This window comes from Mus musculus, chromosome 1 (genome assembly GCF_000001635.26).
Source record: "Mus musculus strain C57BL/6J chromosome 1, GRCm38.p6 C57BL/6J".
In the NCBI taxonomy this organism is placed as follows: Eukaryota; Metazoa; Chordata; class Mammalia; order Rodentia; family Muridae; genus Mus; species Mus musculus.
In genome coordinates this window covers 130,440,389-130,466,461 of record NC_000067.6, presented here as the reverse complement: position 1 = coordinate 130,466,461, position 26,073 = coordinate 130,440,389, and the positions used below count along the sequence as shown (strand labels likewise).

At 40.4% G+C, this 26,073-nt stretch overlaps 1 protein-coding gene across 6 annotated transcripts in view; it reads left to right on the top strand.

The window, feature by feature from the left end:
* Positions 1-1,452: 1,452 nt before the first annotated feature.
* Cd55 (CD55 molecule, decay accelerating factor for complement) overlaps positions 1,453-26,073 on the top strand; it is a 35,212-nt gene continuing 10,591 nt past the window's right edge. For 2 of the 6 annotated variants that reach the window (XR_003949488.1, XM_030246237.1), the window contains exons 1-9: positions 1,453-3,892; positions 4,455-4,640; positions 6,689-6,880; positions 8,276-8,375; positions 9,556-9,641; positions 13,887-14,078; positions 16,899-17,045; positions 18,054-18,134; positions 18,823-18,843. Coding sequence is in view for 4 of the 6 variants with exons in the window: in XM_030246237.1 (XP_030102097.1) it covers positions 3,793-3,892; positions 4,455-4,640; positions 6,689-6,880; positions 8,276-8,375; positions 9,556-9,641; positions 13,887-14,078; positions 16,899-17,045; positions 18,054-18,134; positions 18,823-18,843 (1,105 nt within the window). In the remaining 2 variants the exon portion in view is untranslated. Of the gene's footprint in view, positions 3,893-3,955; positions 4,365-4,454; positions 4,641-6,688; positions 6,881-8,275; positions 8,376-9,555; positions 9,642-13,886; positions 14,079-16,898; positions 17,046-18,053; positions 18,135-18,822; positions 26,063-26,073 lie in introns of those variants that run through there. The other 4 variants (XM_006529115.4, NM_010016.3, XR_003949492.1 and 1 more) reach the window with 4 other exon arrangements.

Below are 26,073 nucleotides of genomic sequence, written 5' to 3'. Positions count from 1 at the left end.
ATTATTTTCCTTCTGTTCAGTTGTCAAATGCGGTGGACTCCTCCTTCAGAATGTCTTTGGTCTGAGCAAGAATGGAAACGCAAGGGTTTATAATAATTGTGTTAAGTTTTCTTTTTTAAAGAGTAACAGATTTATTTCCTTAATATAGACTTATTATTTAAAAAACTGAAATGGAGGCATTTCTGTTCCCTAGTGTTAACCTCCTGACTGCTGTGCCTTTGGAGTTACTCTGTTTCCAGACTCTGTACACAACTTCCCAATTAATCCTTGCTTCCCCTGTAAGAACTTTCTTCGAATGTATAAATACCGAGTTAGTCTTTCTACCTAGGCAAGGGCTGTGCTTTCTTATTCCTGCAAAATCATAGACTTAAATGTCTTTATGTTTCCTAACCTAATTATATAAATGTGTCATTTGGGAATTGGAGATCTATAGGGACCAAAAACTGTTCTGAGACATTTTCAAGTCAACGTGGAACAAGATGCTGAAGAACACATAGCTAGCTTCCAGAGTACAGAATCAAAACAATGAATTAAGTGTTCACACCAGAAGGTCCTAGGTTTCCAAACCTCTTTGATAATTCACTGTGCTCTAGGTAGGACAAATCTTTGATAATTGTTCCTTACAAAGAATATGCTGGGGAGACAGCTTAGTTGGTAACATGTTTGCTGTTCAAGCATGAGGACCTAAGGTCAATTCCAGGACTCAGGTAAAAATACCACGTGTGCTAATGTGCACCTGTAATCCAAGCATCAGGGAGACAGAGAAAGGTGCCTCCCTGGCCAGCCAGCCTGCCCCAGTCACTGAGCCCCAGGTTCTTCCAGTGAGAGACTTTGTTCAAAGGACATGAGCACGTGTTCCTGAGGATGACACCTGAGACTGTCCTGTGTCCTACACACACACACACACACACACACACACACACAGAGGTACAAATTCAGAAGCATACACACAAAAGTCTTAGAATCAAGCTAGATTTGCATTTTAATCTGGCCACTTCTTATTTTTTGCGGAAATAACTATCGTGTCGTGTCCTCTCATCTGTGAAATGTTGATAGCTCTTCCACCTCATGAAGAAATGGAACTGGAAAATGGTACATGCATAAAGCAAGTGGAATATAGAAAATCTGGGCCAGTGTCTTAGTCAGGGTTTCTATTCCTGCACAAACATCATGACCAAGAAACAAGTTGGGGAGGAAAGGGTTTATTCAGCTTACACTTCCAAACTGCTGTTCATCACCAAGGAAGTCAGGACTGGAACTCAAGCAGGACCTCCCCTCTTGATCACTAATTGAGAAAATGCCTTACAGCTGGATCTCTTGGAGGTGGATGCATTTCCCCAACTGAAACTACTTTCTCAGTGATAACTCCAGGTGTGTCAAGTTGACACAAAACTCGCCAGCACAGCCAGCACGTAAAATAAAATACCCTAAGTTATCAGCTTGAAGTTTTGTTTTTTTTTTTCTTAGTAATGTTCATATTTTAATCCACACCTTTTTAAAAATTAAGTAAATGCATCATGTGGTGTTGTTAAATCTTTCCCTCCTGGGTATTGTAAATATTTGGGTGGTGGCAAGCATTACGTAAGTGTCCACCCATTAATTCTTAAACTCATTTCTTTGGAAAAAACTTATTACTGAAAATAAAATACTTTAGAAAGTGACAGCTTAGACCAATTGGTGTTCCAAAATTGGGCGATAAGATAGGTTTTTGTTTGTTTGTTTGTTTTGTTTTTTTGTTTGTTTGTTGTTTTTACAGACAGGGTTTCTCTATGTAGCCTTGGATGTCCTCGAACTCACTCTGTAGACCAGCCTGGCCTGGAACTCAGAAATCCGCCTGCCTCTGCCTCCCAAGGGGTAGGATTAAAGGCGTGTGCAACCACTGCCTGGACAATAAGATAGTTTTGGACACTTGGCTGGGCTCACTGTTCTATCTAGCTATAAAGCTATGATCTTTATTTAACACACATGTAGAGAACTCTTTCAAGGGTTTATGAGTGCTCCCTATCTGATTTTGACTCAGCTAACTACAGCAGGGCAGAAAAAAGTAGTGAATGAGGTCACAGAGAGCTCTCAGGGAATAAATGAAGGTCCATGTGACACCACTTCTGTCACTGCTGGGCCCTGACATGCAAGTGGCACATAAGGAAGGAAGGGTCAAGTTTTTAACAACTATGAGAAGAAACACACTTGATAGTTATGAAACACTCTACCCTTGTGAGACTTAAACTTCAGGATGTTTTTAAGAAATGGCCCTATTGAGGCCAAGTTAACTTGGAACTTCAAAACCCAGGCTAGCCTTTAACCCAAAACCTCTTGCTCTACCTTCCAAGTTTACAGGCATGAGTCGCTAGGGTATGATGTCAACTCCAGAACCCTTAAATACTGTTAGATTTCAACAAACACCTATAAAGCAACCCTTTCCTGTAATCTCGGCAACAGGAAAACACGGTGCTTGGGTAACTAAGTAAGCAAGAATCAGAAGAAAACACTTGTTAAAAACCAGTTTGCTCTTCAAAAGCTCACACTAACCAATAAGGAACCACAAGAAAACTTTAGGAATGGTTATCAGTATATGACAAACACTCCCACAACTGGTCTACCATTGAAGGCTGAGTTTCTGGTGAGGGATTTCACCAGTTGGGTAAAACACCTATATAAAAAGGGAATTCATAGTGGGACACTGCTAACCAGACCCAGACACACAAAGGGGAGCACTTTGGGGCTTTTTACATGAGGGCCTGTGGCAACTTACCTCTGCTTCCTCCCACCTCGACCCTCCCGGTGGGGATTTGCAGGAGACACATGGTGTGGTACATGGCTCTTTACTCTGGATATCACACGCATGTGGGGCTTCATAAACCGGGTTGCACAGTGACCAGCCAATACCAAATAATCCTAATTCCTAGTGCTGTCCTCAAGAGAGGTTCAGTTTATTCCATGCACAGCTTCACCTTCTGCATTCTTTTCTTTCCTTTTCTTTTTCAATTAATTAATTTAATGCTCTGGTGTGATTCCAATGTGTGGATCGCTTTGTTTGTCACTGTTCTTCACACCACGAAATAAATCTTTTTCTTAAGCTCTACTATTTATTCCTGAATTCTATTTCATAGCAGGACTGAAATAATCCCAAAGTCGAATTCAGGTGGTATCCTTGGTCCATATCTATAACCAGGGCTAAGAAGGTGACTCCTCACCCAGATAGGGTCTGAAAAACCTCAGCCAAGCTCCCTAGATCTCTGCATATTGTTTGTGACCGGTTCTGGCAGGCTGATCCCTCCCTGTTTTCTTGGATCCTATCCTATTTTCTGTTTTGACACCATGGTGAGACCTAGGAGACACACTCTTGGTCAGCAGCTCCCACCCTCCCATCTGACATCTTCCAGCTGAAGCCACAGGGGTCCTGGGTGTTTCCCTATTTCTCAGCTCCCTCTGGCTCAGGAATTCCACCGCGCCTACCCTTCCCTTTGCAAGCACTCAGCACACCAGAGTTGGGAGTGTGGGTAGCTTTCTGCTGGAGCAGAGTGCTGACACAGAGTACTGGGGGAGTGAAGCGCCCTCCTTTAGAAGGTACTCCCCCAGACCCCAGACCCCACTCCCGCCGGACAACTAGGTCCCCTGGGTGAAGCTAGAGGCCAGGCACCCGCCCTCATTAATGAGGGAACGCCCTCTTGCACGCAGGCTGCCCCACCCAGGGTGACGAGGGCCCTGCCCCGCCCCGCCACAGCTGCTCAATTAACTGCGGCTCAAAACAGCTCCAGCCGCAGCCGGGCAAGGTCTCTTCTACCTGGGGCTATGATCCGTGGGCGGGCGCCTAGGACTCGGCCATCACCGCCGCCTCCGCTGCTGCCGTTGCTGTCGCTGTCTCTGTTGCTGCTGTCCCCAACTGTACGCGGTGAGTGGCCAATGCGCGACGACCGGCTGGCTGCCCGCCAGGGGGCGCATGCTCAGCAGACATTGTGTCCCAGTAACTGGGGGCTCCGCTGCTGGGTGCCGGCGGCCAGCGGGAGGGATGGGGGTGGAATGCTGGGCTATCTGGGCTGTGACTGGATCCCCTCCGCGATCAGAGACCGTGGCAACACCAAAAGGGAGGGTTGAGTGCGAATCTCCAACCCTGCTCCTGGCTCTTTTATTCTTAAGGTGGAAGCTAGATGGCTGGCCACCTGCGCCGGTGAGAGACTGGTCGCGAGCAGCTACCGGGTGTCTTATCTCGCGCCTTGCTCGCTGCAGTGTTCCTGTGGATATTAAGTAGATTCTGAACGACTCAAGGCGGGTGGGAATTTACTCCCTACTTAGTTTTTGTCTTGTGTTCACGAGAGTCCAAGCATTCCAAGTTCCTGAGGGGCAAGTTCAGCCCTGGCAGGAAGGTAAGAGCCATTGCTGCTTCTCTTGTTCCAGGTCTGGGGAAAGAAAGCTCCTTGCCAACTTCAGTTTTACACCTGCTCTTTTCTTCCTAGGAGACTGCGGCCCACCTCCAGACATTCCTAATGCCAGGCCAATCTTGGGCAGACACTCCAAGTTTGCTGAGCAAAGCAAAGTGGCATACTCGTGTAATAACGGCTTTAAACAAGTTCCAGACAAGTCAAACATAGTTGTCTGTCTTGAAAATGGCCAATGGTCGAGCCACGAAACATTCTGTGAGAGTAAGTTCTTCATTTCTCTTTCTGAAAAGTTTTGGGAATGTGGATCTCGTTGAGGTTATTTTTATGCCTCTTTGGAGTGACTGGTAATTGATAGTTTTCTAGCATTATTAAACCCCAGGGTATACATGTTGGCAGTTTACACTCGAGCTAATTGAAGGCGGTACTTCCTATGGCAAGTCCTGCTTCTTCATTAAGAGTTTTTCTTTCTATTGTACAGGCTAGTAGAGAAAAAAAATGATAGGTACTGTTTAGGGAGTAAATTATATGTGAATATATTTGGCAATTACCCTGAGACACACACCCTGGTGATCTGTCTTGTTCAACTCTATTTTGTTAAGTAATGGATACAAGTCTTGGGAGACATTTTGAGGTCTTACTTCAAAAAAAAAAAATCTGTTGTACATATAGCCCTATGTTATCTTTAAGATATAGTTTTAGGTTGTTCTGGCATATCATCTGAACATTATACTAGACGGTATGTGTACTGACCAGGGTTCTCTATGAAACCCATGGCTTTGTTCTTTTCTTATAAACCTCTATAGCATGTAAGTCTACTAACTACTGTTGGCAGTTAGAACACATTAGCCAGAAAGAGAGGAAGGTTCTCCAGGCTTAAGGCATTACTGTCTGCTATTTATGCTGTATATACATTGTGCACCACGGCTATGCTAATTTTCTTTTAAAAAATCAACATTAGATTACTGTATGTTGCTCAGTCTGGTCTCAACTCCTGGGATCAAAATCCTCCTGCCTCAGCCACTCAAGTAGCTTGAATTATAAGCCATGATACTTGCTTTTCTTTTTTTTCTTTTCTTTTCTTTTCTTTTCTTTTCTTTTCTTTTCTTTTCTTTTCTTTTCTTTCTTTCTTTCTTTCTTTCTCTCTCTCTCTCTCTCTCTCTTTCTTTCTTTTCTTTCTTTCTACAAATTATTATTAAAATTTTTGTTAGAAATTATTATTTCTAACAAAAATAACACGTATAGTATGATAAGCACATGAGCTGGCAACACACAGACTTATCAAATGCTATCTACTCCATGTGATTGTATGTGCTATACTCCTCATGATTTTCATGTACTATGGTTGCTACCCCAGCACCAGGGCAAACTTGTTAGCAAGGAGTTACTTTACATTAGGATGGCCATGATGTTGCTAGGCAACAGGAATATTTCAGTTCCATTGCATTCCTGCAGGCCCCACATTTGTCTATGGGGCCCATCATGGGTCAGAATATTGCTATATAGTGAATGACTGACCACACAAAAGTAAAGATAAAAGCAAGACTTGATTGCTGACTTTGAATGACCTGAATCAGGTGTCTCTGTATTAAATCCAGAATCATTCAAAATTAATTTTTGAAAACACACTAGATCCATCTTCTCATTTGCATTTTCAGCCCTTATACAAGGCAAAAAATAGCCCCTAAACTCTCACCACAGGTATGAAAAGTTTGTAACGGTTCAACAGTATTGATGCATCTAATCCTTCAAGCAACCTCATGAGGGACTCTTCTCTCAATTTCAGAGTTAAAGAATCCTTCTACCAGAAGATGGATAATGTAGGCCAGACCTATACCTCTTAAGCCAAAGAGCCTGGCTCCAAGCTTGATCACTGAGCTAATGAGCAACACTTTCTTGCTGTACTCCTTGCCCCTCTAGAGCTCATTTGCTCAGCTGTTCACACATGATATACTTTATGTACATGGCTGGTTCATCTGACTCTTTTTACCAGGGGCAGTGTGAGGTTCAATGAGTAAGTATGTATAAAACATTTACAAATATTCAGTAAATTCTATTGTTATTGGCACTGGTGTGTGAAAACTTCACAGACTCCTAGTCATTGAAAAATGAAGGTATGAATGTGATTACACTTGATGAACTACGAATACCACAGTCATATTTATTTAAAAATTAATATATAAAGACATAGAGATCCATGCAAAGCAAATAGTTGATGGGAAAAGGGTGGATTAACGACTAGCTATTAGATTGCCTGGATTATAAACTAAGTTCACATTCCTATTTCTCTGTTGCCATGTTAACTCTTTTAGAATCATGTGTTGCTCCAGAAAGACTGAGTTTTGCATCCCTCAAAAAAGAGTACCTCAACATGAATTTTTTCCCAGTTGGTACTATTGTGGAATATGAGTGTCGGCCAGGATTTCGAAAACAACCTCCACTCCCAGGAAAAGCAACTTGCCTTGAGGATTTAGTATGGTCTCCAGTTGCTCAGTTTTGTAAAAGTGAGTATGATTTAAAAAGTAATTACAGTCATCTGTATTTGGGGAGATACCATGTCTGGAAAAAAATATATAATGTTTCTTCAGAGATTCATGAGTTATTTTCTAATTAGACAAATATTTACATAATAGGAATACGTACTGACAGAGCTCATGTTTACTAAATTTAAGGTTACCTAAAATGATCACACACTCCAAGTACCTTGCTTTTTTGAGGCAATAAAACAGAAATGTAAAATTAAAGAATAAGAAAGGTTAGAAATTATCAGTGGCTCAGAGGATGAATTTGTGTATGTGTGCCTGATATTTAGTTTTTTTCCCTGCTGTTCTAAGATTTAATTAACAAGTAAAAATCATGTAAATCAAAGAACACATTATTTTGTAATAAATTTCCACTTGTCACCTGTGTGTGTATGTTTTCCATGCATGCATGACTATGCATGCATGAGTAGATGTGCATTTGGTTGAGACTGTTATAGGATAATCCTAGGTGCCAGACCATAGGTGCCTCTGGTCTGGAACTTCAACTCATAGAGTATACTAACTGTCCTCTTCCTACCTTCCCACCCCCCACCACTTCCAAGTATCTGTCTCCCACATTGCTATCACTGGGAGTGAAGGTGTGCCACTCTGCCCAGCTGTTTACATGAAGTCTGGTGACTCAATCTCTGGTTTTCATATCTGCAATAAACACACATCTTATTAACTGAGATGTTTCCCCAGGTCCTTACTATTACTTGTGTGTTTGTGTTCCTCTGTGTGCATGCAGTTGTGGACCCATGCATATGGAGGCCAAAGGACAACCTTGGGTATTGTTCTTCAGGCTCTGTTCACCTTACATATGGATAGTATCTGTCCTTGACCTGGGGCTGCCCAAGGAAGTTCCACAGGCTGGCCACTGAGCCCCAGGACTCTGCATGCCTCTGCCCACCCAGTTCTGGGATGAGAAATGCTTGTTACCCTGCTTGACTTTTTTTCTGTGGGTCCTGGGGATCAAAGTCAGGTCCTTGCCCTTACATGGAAAGCACTTTACCAGCCCAGTTTCTCTATCTCCCTACCCCATTTAAGTCTTTATCTAAGTTAAAATAAAAGTGATGTGTTTCACCATCGGAATTTTGGACATCCATGTCACTTGGGTCTCCCTCATTCTCCTCTCCTCTGCCCTACCCATCACATTCCTGCTGATTCTGGTAACAGGTTTCTCTTGCCTTCTGCTCTCATGTTACACGTAGACCATTACATTCCCTCCTTTCCTCTCCCCTTAAGACCTCTTTCTTCTCCATCCACTTTCAGCATAATGTATGGATGGATGCCTGTATATGAATAATTACTGCCATAATCCCTTTTAACATTCAGTATGGTTAGAGAGTTGTTGGTTTTTTGATAATTCTTTTCTAGAAAAATCATGCCCTAATCCTAAAGATCTGGATAATGGTCACATCAACATACCAACCGGCATATTATTCGGTTCAGAAATAAACTTCTCATGCAACCCAGGGTAAGTTTCATCACTCTAAGACTCTATAATCAATTAATGAACTAAAGAAATCAGTTCAGTGAACACTGATAGATTTGTGGACTGTAGTCACTGGTGGATAGCACTAAAACAGTCCCCCATAGTGAGAGTGAGGGTGAGTGTGCACTATGCACAGTAGTGCACATGTGTGTAAATGCCAAAATGAAAGCTATTTTCTATAGTATACTGAGGAAAAAAAAACTGTTCCCCAAAGAACCTTTGTCATGAGCTCTTTGTGGTAATGTGTTACAAGCAAACTTATTAGTTACAAGTAAACTTAGTAATGTAGACCAGGGTAAAGTTTTTATACTTCTAATTTCTCTAGATTTTTAGATCCAATACATATGAAGTTCTAAATGTGATAAGTGTAGCTACTACTGAAATATATGTCCATGATACAAAAATAACAATCCCTAAAGTGTTAGAAATCAAACTAATTTTAAACTGGCTTAAATAGTAATTTGCATCTCAGTTTTAATAGATGCAAATAAATTGTTATATCATGGGCTAAGAAAAAAGCCTAGTGTGGAAATGCCCTCCTATCAGAAAGTTTTCTTAGGTCTTCATTTGGGCTTCATGTAGAACAAGGAAGTTCTTTAAGTGTCATCAGCGACTCACCCACTTTGTTCATTTCCTTTCTATGTTCTGAGTCCAGTCACCACCCCTCCCTCCTTCCGACAGAAATAGGGCTACGTGGGTCTAGTGGATTCATAAGAGCCCAGGGTTTGGGAAGGAGCAGGTGGAGAGCCAGATGAGGGGTTAGAAAATCAGGAAGGAGGGCTGGGTTTCATCAAAACACCTTAAAGATGTGTGGAAAGTTCTCAAAATGTTTTCCTAAAAGCCAAGGGAAGCAAGATCCCTTCCTTTTAGAACTTGGAGTGAAAGATCTCATCACACATGATTTTAGAAGATTTTTGTCATATATGTATTTTTAATGCTGCAAGCAAAAGAAGCATTTTGCATGTCTGGAAGTCTTGCCATTTCAGTATCATCTCTGTGAGCTAAATTTTTAACCTTTTAAAATTTCCATCTAGATGGTTATCAAAATTGTCATTTTGTCTCTATTTTCTAGTGGAGTAAATCTTTTAAAATGAAGTTCTGGAGAATTTAAAAGACAAGCCTTCTGTCGTGAATATGACAGCCTTCCTTCCCTCTCCTTTAGGTACAGGCTAGTCGGTGTCTCCTCTACTTTCTGTTCTGTCACAGGAAATACTGTTGATTGGGACGATGAGTTTCCAGTGTGCACAGGTATGTCTCCTCTTTAAAGTACTCAAGTTGTGGGGCCGCAGCATCAACAAAAGTAACTCGTCCTCATTCAAGAACTATCCACATCTATATTTGTGGTGCCCCTACTTTTCAACTGTGTCTCTACTAATGACAAACTTCTTAATTTATCAGCTGTGGGAGGACTCTTAAAAGTGGCTCTAAGCAGTAATATTCTTAACTATAGTATAAATTAATTAAGAATGAAGAAGCAACTATATTATATTTGGCCATTTTCTGTCTAAACATTGCTTTAATAGTCCGAGAAGCTGGTTTCCCAATTTTATGGAAGGAAATATTCCTAGGGGTCAGAATGATCATTTCCATGTGCTAATCTGTCACTGGAAAGCATTTAATACAGGTCTCTTTCTGCAAACTGGCTCTTTCTCTAAGAGCCAGTGTTGCCTACCTGTCTCTTTTTAAGAGTATAGTTATCAGTTGATAACCTAGAAGGTTTGAAGGTATGCTATGTTTTTATTATTAGAGAAATAAGGTTGCATGATAAAGAAACCATTCTTCTGCCTGAGAATCTCATCTCAAATAGAAAAATAGAATGAAAAATAATATCATAAATAAATACATAGGGCTGTAGAGATAACTCAGAGGTTTAGAGCAATGACTGCTCTTCCAGAGGTCCTGAGTTCTACTCCCACAACCACACAGTGGCTCACAATCATCTGTAATGGGATCTGATGCCCTCTTTGGTGTGTCTGAAGTCAGCTACAGCTTACTCACCAAATATATAAAACAAATAAAATAAAATCTTTAAAATAAATACATATATCTAGCCAAATGTAAGTCCATAAGATGCATGGTTTCCTTTGCAGATGGACAGGAGGAAAACACATGCAGTTGATTTGTTTGTCCTAGGCATAGATTCCTGGTCCTTTGTATCCAAAGGTCACTGTGTCCTACTAAGTCCCTGACATTTTAAAGTGTAAACTTTATTCCTTCTGTCTTTCATTCTTTTGATAATTATCTTACAACTTCCTCAAATGGCATCTAAAACCCTAATGTCAAAATGGTAAGTCCAGGGTGTGTGTACGTGTGGCAAGAAAGTGTGTGTGTTTGACTATGAGGAGAAGAGTTGAAAAGTCTGCACTTTGTGACCTGGCACTCTAGTAGTCAATGTGTGGAATCAGTTGATGAGGAACAACTAATAGGAACTCTGCTGTCAAGGATCCCACTTGTGTCAGGGCCATCATGGGCCCTTCCTGTTAGGCTTTCCATTTCTGTTTTCTTCTTAGGACTACTTGAAAGGTTTTATCATTTCGACTCACTATAAGGATTCTGTTCCCATTTTTAGTAAAAGTTCTTGTAAAGACACTGATAGATGACGCAAAAGGTGGAGCTGGAATATATAGTCTCTTGGCAGGCAACCTGGCCTAAAGCTTAGGTAGGCAGTTTCAGTGTGAAGCCAGTAGATGCTGCCCTTTGGTTCACAGAAATGTACTCCCCCACCAGGAATGTATCCTAGTACAGAAGTGTTTGCACAAAGCTGTTTGCTGTTTGTCCTGCACTCTAAGTCACAGCTCTGTTGTCTTTATGCTCTTTATAGTAAACACACACCATTGTTCTCTTAGCTCTAAGTCACCTCTCCAGCAGCTACTAGATCCACAATCCTTATGAAAGTCCCTTGAACCTGAACAGTCCAGGTTATCAACTATTCCTGTAAATCCCCACTGTAAGAGTCGTGTTTTTGATTTCCACATTAAACTACATTTCGTTTTGTTTTGAAATCATGAAAACAAAAAGTGGAAAGTGATTTATTTTTTTCCCACTCTCCATAATATTTTTATAATTTATTTGGGAATTTCACACAATGCTCCCAGATCACACTTACTTCCCTTTCTTCCCAGATCTACCCTCCCACCCTTGCATTCCTCCTCCTGCCTCCCTGCCTGGTCACACACACACACACACACGAAACAACAACAACCAGAACAAAAAACAAACCCCCAAATCCCCAAAAAACAAAAAACAAAAACCCAAAAGACAGGACACCCACCAAGTCCATTGCGTGTTCCTATATCCACTGGAGAATGGTCAAGTCTCAGTGGCCGGCCCCTTAAAGAAAACTGAGTCGTCAGAAGTATAGCTCTTCACAGATGATGGACAGTGAATTCTTATCCAGGGTGCAGCCCTGGTGTAGGGGCACTGGTCTCTAGCATGGCTGTGATTGCAGAGGAGAAATCCCCAGGAGGAATGAAGAGCCCATTCAAGGATGGTCTGTATACAGGCTTGGTGTTTTACTGCTGTGAACAGACACCAAGGCCAAGGCAACTCTTAGAAGGACTACATTAAATTGGGACTGGCTTGCAGGTTCAGAGGTTCAGTTCAGTATCATTAAGGCAGGAACATGACAGCATCCAGGCAGCCGTGGTGCAGGCAGAGCTGAGAATTCTACATCTTCATCCGAAGGCTGCTGGCAGAATACTGGAGTCCAGGCAGCTAGGATCAGGGTCTTAAAGCCCATGCCCACAGTTACACACCTACTCCAACAAGGCCACACCTTCTAATAATGTCACCACTTGGGCCAAAACCATCACACACACCAACACAAGTGGTTTTGGACCCCTGAATGAGGCTTCACAGTCAGGAGATCCACTTTGGCCTATCTTTCTGTTGTTACTTTGTTAGTAGTTTTGAATTATTTCAGCCGACTGATGCTAACTGCTTACTTTTAATCAACCCTTCTCTACTATGAACATCTTCCCAGATCCCCATTTTTGTTTTAACTTCTTACATCTAATCTCTGTTCTATTCTGTTGTTGTTGTTGTTGTTGCTCCTACTACTAGTTCCACCTACTTTTTAGACTAAAAAAAAAAAAAAAAGACAACAAAAAAAAAACCCCTGTGGCCTGTCTCCCCTTCTTTTTTGCTTCTCACATAGTTTATTATTCCCAATCTGGAGTATTACATATACTCAGGCCTGCCCCTAACATTTTCAAGGCCAAAGATTGACTATAATTACTAGCCCCTGCTCTACAAACTAATGCCCTTTTTCCTATACCACTGTGAACATCCTTTGACATATGTAATTATGTAGCACAACTTAGACATTCAAGCCATGTCTACCATAACACTTAACATTGACCTCATCGCCTTTTGGATTAGAAGTGTGTACTAGCCACAGTGACTGCCCTGAAGAATCAATCTCTCTCTCTCTCCTTGCTTTCTTGCTCTCTCTGTCTCTTGCTTGCTTGCTTGCTCTTTCTCCCCCTCTGTGTGTGTGTCCGTGTATGTACAAGTGTATGTATGCATGAAATTACATACAGATGTATGTATGCATGCATGGTATAGAGGATGACCTCAGGCATTAATAACTTTTGATTTTGGAGACAGTGTCTAAAGTGACCCATGGTTGCTTGATTTGAGTAAGCAGGCTATTTGTCAGCCCTAGGGATCTACTTGTCTCCACCTCCCCATCTTCCCCAGGTACACAACACCAAGCCCACTTTTTTATATGTGTTTTGGGGAATGCTTATACAGCAAGTACTTCTCTGACTAAGCTATCACCCAGCCCCTGTCTCCTGGGTTTTGCTATCTCTACACTGCTTGGTCTATACACGGATTGGCCTAGAAGTTCCTTCAACTTCTTTGTTTGACAGTTTTCCCATCAAAAATCACATCCCTTAGTCCTTCAGGAAAATTTGCTAGATTGGTAAATGTCTGTCCTCTCTCTTTCCATACATGTGTTCCTGTGATAGCCTTCACGTTGTGTTTAGACTAGACAAGTGGGTTGTTCTTGCTTAGTTTAAAACATATCATGAATTTTCTCATGTTCTATGCCTGTGTATGGACATTTGAGGTTGTTTAATTCAATGAGCACGTGTAATTATATTGTTTTCTCGATAAGCTTAATGGTGCTAAAGAACATGCAACCCACTGATCTTGCTGTTAGCATAACTGTCAGAGATCTCTTTTACAGCATAACCACTGTAACATGTCTTGGACTTTATTTATACTTTTAATTCAGCTTATAATAAGTTCCTGTACCTCCTAAAACTCCTTACCCTGGAGGTGAAAATGGAGACCTGTGCCACACCCCACAGGTTGACAACCACTGTAATAGGCACTGTCAGTATCCACTTTTCAGAAAGGCTGAGCTCAGAAAGATGATTGATTCTAATTGTCTTAAATGTTTTTAATGTGTTCTTAGTGTTATTTATAAAAAATACAATATCAGTTTTTCTTCATTAAAAAGAAAGTACTTTGATTCTTTTTCAGAAATACATTGTCCAGAGCCACCAAAAATCAACAATGGAATAATGCGAGGGGAAAGTGACTCTTATACGTATAGCCAGGTGGTCACCTATTCATGTGACAAAGGCTTCATCCTGGTTGGAAATGCTAGCATTTATTGTACTGTGAGCAAGTCTGATGTAGGACAATGGAGCAGTCCACCACCCCGGTGCATAGGTAATCTCTTATATTCTTCTTTGTGTACACATAATCTCATCTCTATGTATTTATGCATACTGTAGTGTTTGGATGGTTTTCAAGACAAGTAAAATCATGGGTTAAATGAAAAAATTTCCTGGTTAAAAAAAAAAAAAACAGCAATGTAAACTGGACAGTTGTGGTACATGCCTTTAATCCCAGTACTCAGGAGGCAGAGGTGAGCTTAAGTTCTATCAAGTAAATTCCAGGATAACCTCGGAAACACATAGAAACCCTGTTTCAACAAACAAACAAAAAGATAGCATTGTGTCTTTCCTTAAAATGAATATCAGAATTTATCACCATGTACTCTCTGAGACCAACTTGTAGCACATTATTAACAGCGCTGACACCCTGAGTAGGCTGGGGGGCAGGTGGGGGCGGGCACGGTGGAGCAGTTGCCCCATTTTTGGTATTCTTCTCACTGTCTGTAGCAGAGCTTTAAGGGAAAAGACCACCCAGAGCACAGGGTCCATCACTCAGGTGGGTATTGCCTCACCCCAGCAGCTGAGACCAGAAACCAAGTCACCTTCCCCACCAAGCCCTGGAAGATTCGGGATGCATGGAAGGTTCTGGCAGAGCAGTTGATAGCTGCAGGCCTGGCCTGTTGTCCTAGGACCTGTGTGCTGCTGTCCTTCCTTATCACACTATCTACAGTGATATTGAGCCAGATCCTGAGTGCAAACACTACTTGGTGCTCACTCTGAACTTGGTATATAGAAAACTGAATTACTTTTGATGTGCCCAAGGCACTGTGCACAGATGAGTTCTTCTTTATTGAATAATCAATGCCAGAACCCTTAGACACCTGACCTTAGAATGACCACCTGCTTCTGGTCCCTTGTTGAATAGATTAATATTAATATCAACAAAATGCTCAGAAAGAAAAAGAAAAAATGAGACCGATCTGCAGTCACCACTGGAGAATTCCACATACCTATTACCATAGCTAAAAGAAAAAAACAAAAAGGGAAAAAAAACGTATTAAGATTGGAATAGTGTGATCACCAGTGGTTAGGGTTAAGCAGAATTTCAGAGGAGAGCTGAACCCATCATGACACATGGTCCTTTTCAAGTCATATATACCACATGTCCCAAAAGTCACTGCTGCCCTCCAACCTTGGTGGTGTTTCTTCACCGCCTCCTTCCTGGCTACCGTGGAATTTAGATCAGGCATCAGGAACAAAAAGGGAAATCAAGAGAAAATTAAAACTCAGTGGGAGAGTGCAAACCCTTTGGATTGAAAACAAGAATTTAGGGGAACAAAGAATCATTTTTACATCCTTAGGAGTGCCTTAAAATAAATAGCCTCTCTAGAGATGTCACTACCTCCAGTCTTGCCATTGATGTTTGCCTGCAGGAATTTTGTTTTGTTCCTTATAAGTAGACTGTGACATAGACCTTTTTTTTTGTTCAAGAAAAAGCAGGAAAAAAATATGTATACCATCTTATAGAAACTTAGAACAAAGTGTCTGGTGTGAGGAGGGGGGCATTATTAGTGGATATAACCTGTTGTCACTTCAGGGACAGTCCATGTAAAAATTGACTTACCTAAACCATTCTCCACAATGGATGTCAAGCAATCTACATTCTGATTTTTTTTTTTTATTGTTGTTAGTGTATTAAAATTGGCCCGGAGTTATATAACTTAAGGGGGGTAATGTGATGTTTCAGAGGGAACGTACAAAGTGCAATGACTTAATTTGCTTGTGTGTTTGTATCCTTGGTGTTGGGATGAAGAAGACAAATCTTAGAAGGATCAAAGGCTCCATGAAGTTCAATCTTACTTAGGGCTGCCTGAAAGCGGTTAGTAAAACCATGCCAAAGGCAGTTGGCAAGGAGTAAGCCTACACATTCACTAGGTCATCCTGAAGACAAGGGACAAAGTGACTGTTGTCGTATTTATATAAAAACATGCTTTGGTGTGAGTGGAAGAGACAGTTTTTAAAGAGAAAATTGAGAGATGTGTCACACTTTGGGATGTTATTCTAACTTTTTTCTTTACATAGAAAAAACTTATATGTGCAATTGTATTGCAAATAATGAAATGTTATATTAGTATAAGTCTAGTTTAGTCACATATAGATATGATGTAGCCTCTACTTTCATCTTATATATGTGTGTGTACATATATATGTATGTACATATATATCTATATATGCGATATTATATAGCTGTATAAAATCTAAGATCCACTCATGAGAGAAAACATGCAATATTCATCTTTCAGAGACTGATTTATTTTACCTAGTATAATGGTTTTCAGTTGAGAAATTAGAAATGAGATTGAGGGAATGGACAAGAATAATGGGAGAGAGGAGAAGTTTAATATTGTTAAAATACATTGTATATTTACAGTACATATCTTTATGAAACTCATTGTGTACAGCTAATATGCATGGATTAAAAAATGAAATAGCAGATAAGGGGCATAATAAGGGCTGGATTTCTTTTTTTTTTTTAAAGGATTTTTTCTAAAAGATTTATTTATTTATTATATGTAAGTACACTGTAGCTGTCTTCAGACACACCAGAAGAGGGAGTCAGATCTCATTAGGGATGGTTGTGAGCCACCATGTGGTTGCTGGGATTTGAACTCAGGACCTTCAGAAGAACAGTCGGGTGCTCTTACCTGCTGAGCCATCTCACCAGCCCCAAGGGCTGGATTTCTAAAAGTCCTCTCTAGGTGTTTATGGTGAGAGAAAGAATAGTCATTGAGCAAGTAATGACTAGGGAGGGAAGCTTTATATGGTCAGCAAGATTTAGCAAATTTTTAACTTTACATTGTTTTCTTTATAGAGAAATCCAAGGTCCCAACGAAGAAACCAACAATTAATGTTCCAAGTACAGGAACCCCCTCAACGCCTCAGAAACCCACAACAGAAAGTGTTCCAAATCCAGGAGACCAACCAACTCCTCAGAAACCTTCCACAGTTAAAGTTTCAGGTACAAGAGTCCCAGCAATGCCTCAGAAACCCACCAGAGTTCATGTTCTAAGTACCAGAGTGCCACCAATGTCTCAGAAACCAAGCATGGTTAATGTTCCTGATACAAGAGTCTCACCAAAACCTCAGAAACCTACCAAAGCAAATATTCCTTCTACAGCAGCCCCACCAAAATCTCAGAAACCTACCAAAGCAAATAATCCATCTACAGCAGCCCCACCAACACCTCAGAAAACCAACACAGCAGATGTCCCAGCTGCCGAAATCCCACCAACACCTCAGAAAACCAACACAGCAGATGTCCCAGCTACAGAAACCCCAACATCTCAAAAAGCCAACACAGCACATGTTTCTGCTACAGAAATCCCATCAACACCTCAGAAAATGAACACAGCAGTTGTCTCAGCTACAGAAGTCTCACCTCAGAAAGCCAACACAGCACATGTTTCTGCTACAGAAATCCCACCAGCACCTCAGAAAACCAACATAGCAATTGTCCCAGCTACAGAAGCTTCACCAACACCAAAGAAAGCCAACACAGATGTCCCAGCTACAGAAATCCCACCAACACCTCAGAAAACCAACATAGCAATTGTCCCAGCTACAGAAGCTTCACCAACACCAAAGAAAGCCAACACAGATGTCCCAGCTACAGAAATCCCACAAACACCTCAGAAAATGAACACAGCAATTGTCCTAGCTACAGTAGAAGCCTCACCAACACCTCAGAAAACCAACACAGCAAAAAGTTCAGCCACAAAACCAGCAACAGCTCAGATGTCCCTCATATCAACTATTGAATCTGCACAAACCCCACCAATAACCCAGCATCCCACCACAGTTAATTCTTCTGTTGTACAAACTGCACAAACAGCCCAGACATTTGCCACAGCAAAACCTTCATTGACACAGAATTCACCAGCTACACAAAGGCCCACCATTTCACACTTCTCAATGACCAAGGGTCTCCATATTGTTACACAAAGATTCACTTCTGCTCATATTACAGCAACCCAGCATGTACCTGTTACCAAGACAACAGTACGTCATCCAATAAGAACATCTACAGACAAAGGAGAGCCTAACACAGGTCAGTGGATTTTGTTCAGATTTCCTGTGGACAGGTCTAATAGTGTGATAATGGAAACATAGCTAAGACTACAGGGTCCAACAGTCTCCAGGCGTTCCATTGACATGCACAATATGACAAAGAAATGGAGAGTCTCGTTAATATCTGCAGATAGGGACTTCAGTTTCTGACAGTTTTTGTTTTGGGCTTTTTCTTGTTTTTAAGATAATCTCATTATATATCCCAGGCTGGTCTTGACCTCTCAATACCCACTGCCCCAGTTTCCCCAGTGCTAGGAATACATGCCTATTCCTCTATACTTGGTTTCATAGTTTTTGATCATAGCTTATATTGTCATTTGTTTTTTATTTAAGCTTTTTAAACTTATCTCTTGTCCTCAAGTCATATAACTAAATGCATGTAATATTTGCTTTGGTGTTCTAGAGCTGTCATGGCTTATGTTGACCTTGGTAGCTCTATCCTGCAGAACTTATTAGTGCTTATGTTGCTGAAGTAAATAATGTATGTATGTTCAAATATCTATATATATCTATATGATGTATATATTTAAATTAGTTTTCTTAATTTGTGAAAGTTTGATCTTATGTATAGCTGTTAATATATGCATATATATTAAGTTGTTGGCAAATTAATGAAAAGTTAAAATGTTGAGTTTTATAATTCTTCTCTCCCCCCTCTTATTTGTTAGGTGGTGACCGTTATATATATGGTAAGTTTGACTCACAGGGAGTTAGAAGAAATTGCCATCACTGTGGGAAACATAGTCTACATTTCTGGAAGAGAATCTTATCTTATAACTGTCTCAGGAAAACGATCAAAATGCAGTGTTTCTGGGCACCTAAGGGAAGATGGGTAAATCCCTTTAATCCGCTTGTTTTGTGGACACCATTAGGCGTCCAGTATGCTCCTTCCTATTCTCAACAGTGTTCCTGTTCTCAGGGAGTCTTAGGACAGCTTCAGGTCATTTGGCCAATCAGTCAGGTAGCATTGAGTGCCCGTTGTGTCAGTCGCTCACTTTAGGGACAGAAGAAGCACAGAAACGGAGGTCAACATGGTTCTTGTCTAAAGAGCTGCATAGTCAACCAACTCTTTGACCAGTTTTATGTCTCTGTCATAGGCCAAGTGCCAGCAAGAGTCTCAGCTTTAGATATATTTGTCCTTCAACTCTAGTAACAGTTTTAAGCAGAGTTCTGTTAAAATGTATTCTCTACATGCTAATATGGTTGGCAAAGGTAAACCATGTCTTATGTTGTGAATCCTTTTAGCATTTGGTCAGTATATTTCTATGTACATTATATTTACTGTTACTCATTAATAAGGTCAACAAACCCCCGAACAAAATGCTAAGAGACTTTGTTAAATAGAAAAATAGCAAAGAAGCATACAAAGTCATGTGCAACTGTAAATATCCTTTCATGAAAAGATGTGTATTTTACCATTTTGTATGAATCAGTGATATCACCTTTTCATACATGAATGAATGTATTAGCTAAGGGACACGCCCTGAAAACAGGTACTCGGTTTCCAATGTTACTCTTACGGGTGTTTGTCATACTTAGTTTATGTTTAAGCTAAAAATTTAGTTAGAGATATCACAGCAGGGGCAATTGCTTTTGTACATTTTCTAATTTAAATAGAAATAAATGTATTCTAAGCTAATGCAAAAACATCTCCTGATTGATTTGCCAAAGTGGTGAGTTTAACACCTGATTTTCTGTTGTTTGCTCAGTGATATTTACTATAGATTTGAGATACTGGCTATTTAACATTTTTTTTTAAAAAATAAATGTAGTTTTTATGGTGCTGGGGGTGCAACACAGGCCTTGTATGCATCAGGCACAGGCTCAGCTGATGAACTCACCCCTCTCATTTTGTATTTGAAATTCCCCGAGTATGTACACTTGTTGTCAGGAAGCTTCCTGAGGGTCTGTACTAGTTTACCTGTGTTCTGACAGCTCATTCCTGCAGGCAGGCATATGTCACAAGTGTCATTGCTTAAGTGTAGCCTGTTAACTCACTGTAAAGATGAGATCCGTGTTACAGGAAAAGTGGCTGTTTATTCATTTTTGTTTCTTTATGGACAACTGGGAGTGTTTTTAATTTCACCTGCTAGTGAGGGCACGGAGAACTGGGCATCACCGAAATTTCATGCATATATATTGTTATACTGCATTCTTATTCAGCTCCCTCATTCTCACTTGGCAAAAAGCTTTTGTCCACTATATGATAATATACTAGAAATTTGCCATTTTTCCCATTTAATTCCTCGAAGAGAAGATAGAAATCATCAGATCTTCTTAATTTGCATTATCAATGCCACTGGTGTGAATTTTAAATGTTGTGACTCTTGGCTCTGCCAGAATCCATTCCCTACCCATCTCTCATTCTTATCTTCTCTCTGACAAGAATCTGTTAAGCATCTTTTCCCCTGATTAACCACACCTCATGAAATATTAATTCCACGCATGCACTGTAAATCATAAATCTATGTTTTCTATATGCCTGTACTTTTTACATATAGAAAAGTAATCTTTTTACTCTTTGGGTTAGCTCTCTTTGGCAGTATTGAGATCAGCATAGTTTTATTGCCTTTTAAGTTGACATCATCTAGAAGAAAAACAACAAAAGAACTTGTGCTTACAAATCGGTCAAACTTTGGCTTCAATCTGACTTTTTTTGTTTAGCGAATATTTAACCCAACAATTAAGTTAATCTCTTGGGTCCCAGTTTTCTCATCTATGAGACAGAGTCTGTGTAAGCTTACATGTTATAAGGGACATGAACAATTCTAGCCTAAGTAGCAAGAGATGAAGGCATGAGTCTCCAAGAAGTCACAGTATGGGGTCCTTATTCTTTCTCTGAGATAGTTTTATACAGATGCCTTGAACTCATAGAAACCTGTCTGAACCTTAGGTTAAGAGTAAGGTTTTATTTTATTTATTTATTTATTTATTTATTTATTTATTTATTTATTTGGTGTTTTTGAGACAGGGTTTCTCTGTGTAGCCCTGACTGTCCTGGAACTCACTTTGTAGACCAGGTTGGCCTCGAACTCAGAAATCCGCCTGCCTCTGCCTCCGGAGTGATGGGATTAAAGGCGTGCGCTACCACGCCCGGCAAGAGTAAGGTTTTATTGCTGTGGCAATGCACAACAATAATAAACGAAAAGAGCATCAATGCTCAATAACATCAAATAGCTATTTGCCAAGGACCTCCTCTTTGCCTAGCCCTGTGCTTATTGTTTAAAAGTGATCTGCTGATACAGAAAATCCTTGCAGTGTTTGAAATAGTGCACAGATGCATCTCTGACAGAGAATCTCAGGGAATTACAGCTCTTATTGAAGAATGCCATTTTTAAAAGTTACATACTTCTTCTTGGATCCCTTCAACTTTCAGATTTTGGGCATGTGCATCATTATTGTAACTGCATCCATTGTTGCATACCACCCTCTATGCTAAGTTGCTCAACTCTTCAGTCAGTACTTATGTTTGTGTTCGGTGTTTTATCGATTACCCAGTGAATTTGAGATCATAAACAACTGCATTTATGGATAAAGGTCTTGCTTGTAACTTGAGAATTATGTTTTTATTAGTTTCCTGGTCACTTGTGTCATTTGTACTCTACAAATAGCCTCTCTTTAAAACTTTCCTTTGAGACTCAAATTCTTTACCTACGGAATGTGAGTGAAGTCCAAGTTCTTACTCTAAAATGATATCTTTCGTCAGTCACCACCTTCAATCAGATTGGAACAAGCTTACATTTAAATAAACCTTTCCCCCAGCAGTATCAGGCCCTGCTCTTGGAGCACTGAGCTGGCTTAGGATATTTTACTTGCTCTTCCTTCTGAGAGGACAAGTGAGTGACAGGCACTGTTGATTGCTGAGTCTCTGGTCCAAGGGAACCACATGCAGGGTGCACTTCATTTCTCCTATTGACTTCTTGGTCTTGCGTTCTAATGGTGAAACTACAGTGTATGTAGAAGCTTCTGTGTTACCAATTTCCCCTCTCAAGGCTTTGAGGCTGCTGATGTAGTAACTGGTATCCCAGGCCTCGTCAGTTTTCTGGCACTATGATCTTAAAAGTTTCTCCTTTTTTTTCTTGTGAAATTTGAATATTGTATTTAAATCACATTCTTAGCTTTAGACCTCTTTTGGAATACTGTTTCTTTCCCTTTTTAATTGCTACCCTGGGGGATGTCTCTCCCCCTCTCCACCAGTTCCTGCCAGTACATTTAAGGACAGTAATGGTATTTCAAAGAAAAACGATATTAAAGTCAAAGTTCCTCCTCACGCTATATGAGTGACGACTTACTCCCTTTCTATTGAATTTAATTTGTGGTAATATCTGTGTGCTGTAGAGAAGCAAAGATATCCAGAAAAAGCTGGCTCATAACATCTTTAAATTGTCCATGAATAAGCAGTTTTCCACATCTGGTATGGGAAAGGAGCTAAGCCACCCTGAGCAGTTCTGAACTCCATCTTTCCGGTTTGAATCCAGAAGGTTCTTTATGCAGGCTGTGGCTTAGAGACTTTTCACTTTTATCTTTACGATGGAAAAAGACCAAACTGCCTGTTGGAGTGTGAGTGAGGCTCAAGTAGATTGTCACCCATCAAGAGAATCAAAAGGTGCTCAGCATAAGTCAACACCCAGGCGTTAGACAGCATAGGTTAAGTCAAGCCTTATCTGAAATAGCTGATGTGCTTTGAATGGGATTAAATATAAATGGCCTAGTTGGCTCTTATATCCCCTGGTCAAGTGCGGCAATTTAAATTGATCCTATTTCATCGTGGCAGTTTAACTACTCAGAAATCAGACAGTTTGTGCACACCCGAGTTACTTCAAAACTGACTTAATTCCTGCCTGTTTTAGTCAGTTAATTAATTATTATAACTACCTTTTAATGCTATTATTAAAGCACCATTTTAATGTTAACTCAGATTAGTTTTCTTTTTATGCCATATAGATCTTTTTTCCCCTGTTAAACTAGCAGTAGCTTTTAAATACGAAGGCTTCCTCTTTCCTTTTCTTTGGCTTTACATGAATTAATGGTTTGGCATGTTTACCTGTCTCTGAGTGTACTTAGTGCCTGAGGACCAGAAGAGGGTATCAGATTCTCTGGAACTAAAGTTACAAATAGTAAACTGCCTTGGCTGGGAATTCAACCCTTATCCTCTGGGGGAAAAAAAAGCTAGTGGTTTTTACTGCTGAGTTACCTCCAGTCCTTGTGCACACATTATTAAAGGCTTACAGGTTCTAGTATTTACTGCACAGTGTCATAGAAAGAACTTAGGCATCTGTGGATTTTAGAGCCATAAGGGCTTCCTGGAACCAATCTTTTTCATTCCTTAGTAGATAGCAAGAGATGGCTGCCTTCAAAAAGCAGTGTTTTTTATTTCCAAAGTTTCAGTTATTGCCAGAGTTGTTTGTTGAACTTAACTGTTTGTTGAATGAATGGCTCACATCCTGATTCTTTCTTTACTGTGATGTACATCATCACTTACTTTAAAAACTTTATCGTTTGAGAATTTCACAAATGGATGTCTTTAAAGGTTTGCTTATCTTTATATGCACGACTGTTTTTGTCTGCATCTATATATGTGCACCCCCTGTGTCAAGTGCCCTATGGGCCAGAGGAGTCAGTAGATTTCTTGGCACTGGAGTTAGAGCTGCTATGTATGAGGGCCTCTGGGAATTGAACCCCAGTCATCACGAAAAGCAGGCATTGTTCTTGAATCAGTGAGCCATCTCTTTAGCTCATGACTATGTTTTGATCAGTGTCCCTACTCCCTCCCTCCAAGCTCCTCCTATGCCCACACCACTGGGTTTTCCTTCTAATCTCATGGACTTTTTAAAAACCTATTGAATCCGCTTAGTGCTGCCAGTCTGAGTTGCCATAGGCCTGACCACTGGAGTGTGAGCATCATATTAGGGGCTGCATCCAAAGAACAGTGACTCCGCCTATCCCCAGCATCCACTACATCCATCACATTTTCAGTGTCTTTACCAGGAGTACCCCAGAGAGGCTTTCCTTAGGAAACTGGGGATTTTCAGTGGCTTGATTTTGGGAGGTCTTGTAAATGGCTACTCTGAGACTGTGTGAAACAGCTCCCTTGTAACTAGAAAACCCCTTTAGCACCTTGGGTACTTTCTTCAGCTCCCTAATTGGGGACCCTGTGAGCATCTGCTTTTGTATTTGTTAGGCACTGGCAGAGCCTCTCAGGAGACAGCTATATCAGGCTCCTGTCATTAAGATCTTGTTGGCATCCAAGGTTATATGCCCCAGTATAGGGGAGTGCCAGGGCCAGGAAGCAGGAGTGTGGTTGGTGAACAGTGGGAGGGAGAGGGGGATAAAGGATATTCAGAGAGGAAACTAGGAAAGGGGATAACATTTGAAATGTAAATAAAAAAATTCTTAAAAAAAAACTTAACAAAGAAGACACAGTTTCACAAATGTCCTCCACTAACCCCTAGTTCTTACAGTCTTACTACTACTTCTTCTGAGATCGTACATGGCCATAGAGGAAGGGCTGTGATAAAGATATCTCTTTTATTCTCGTTATCTGCACTCTGGGCACTTGTGAGTCAGTGTTAATCACCATCTAGATGCATCTTCTAAGCATCTCTGAAGAGGACCAAGAGCTTTCCTGATCTATGGGTGTAAAAATAGGGACTTGGGGGCAATTTAACACTGTGCTCAGTTAGTAGGACATTAGAAGGAGGATTTCCCATAGGGCCTGTTTCTTACTTAGCCATGGGTACTTGGACTAGTTAACACTACCAGTCTCTAGGAAAGGCCTGAAATCCAACCAGCAGTTGGTTGTCTCCACTAGATTCATGCCATTGTGGTCTCAATGGGTACATCTTGCCAGCCTAGTCCTTCCTCCACTGACATGGTCCATAACTGGGTAAGATGGCTGATGACTTCCCCATGAATAGCATATACAGCACCTTCAGCTACTATGGAAGTTAGGCAGTGGGGATGAGTGTGGTCAGTCCCAGCTTGCATTCCCAGTGTCTTATGGTGGTTCCTGAAACAGTGTCTGACCATCAAGTTCAGGAGGGTAACCAAGAGCAATGACAATGGCCTACAGTGTTTTGGGGAGACCGTGGCACCCAACTGACCAGCAGATTAAACTGATGTTGGGTTTTTTGTTTGATAGCCTCTTATGCCTTGTATAGGTTAAATCCACTTAAACTCATCTTATATATGTACATATATTTTAGGAGACCTCAACAATAGTAGGGCTCCACGTGGACTTAAGCCGCTCTTCTACCTTGGCCTCCCATTTACTACTCTGCATTAATTCCTGAACTATTGCTTTATCTTGTTTGTACTAGGCTTATCTCATTGTAATTACAAGTATTGGCATGCCATTATACCACAAGTATTTGAGACAGGGAGTGATGGTCCTTGGGGCTTAGTAAAAATGTTTGGTTGAAACACTTTCCTCCATAAATAGGTTATCTTATTTTCTGTGTGTTTTTCTATTCACTTGTTGACTTTTAGACTCTCCATTATCCCAGAAACATCCACATTGAGATATGTTTTTATAACTTTATTTGTGGATCATGAAAGATAATTTTTATATCTTTTTTGAAAATAGTTTAATGCAAATGTATTTGTGAATGTTCTCAATTGTTTTAATCTATTGAAACTTTACATGTAGTTGTTCAGGTGTCTTTCATTGGCTCTTATTCTCAAAGTATCTTCAGTGTGCTAAGATACAAAAAGCTGCCTTTCGTACTTGTTTCCATAATTACTGAAGTATATTGAAGTAAGCTGAAGGCTCTTTATTATCTTTGACTTACATTAAGACATTTGACATTTGTTTTGAGCTCCTAATTAGCCAGTTCTTCTAGTGTTTTATCCCACTGAACCCGAAAAGTTAATGTTTATCATCAGTAAATAAAATCATTTTGATATTAATTTTTTTCTTT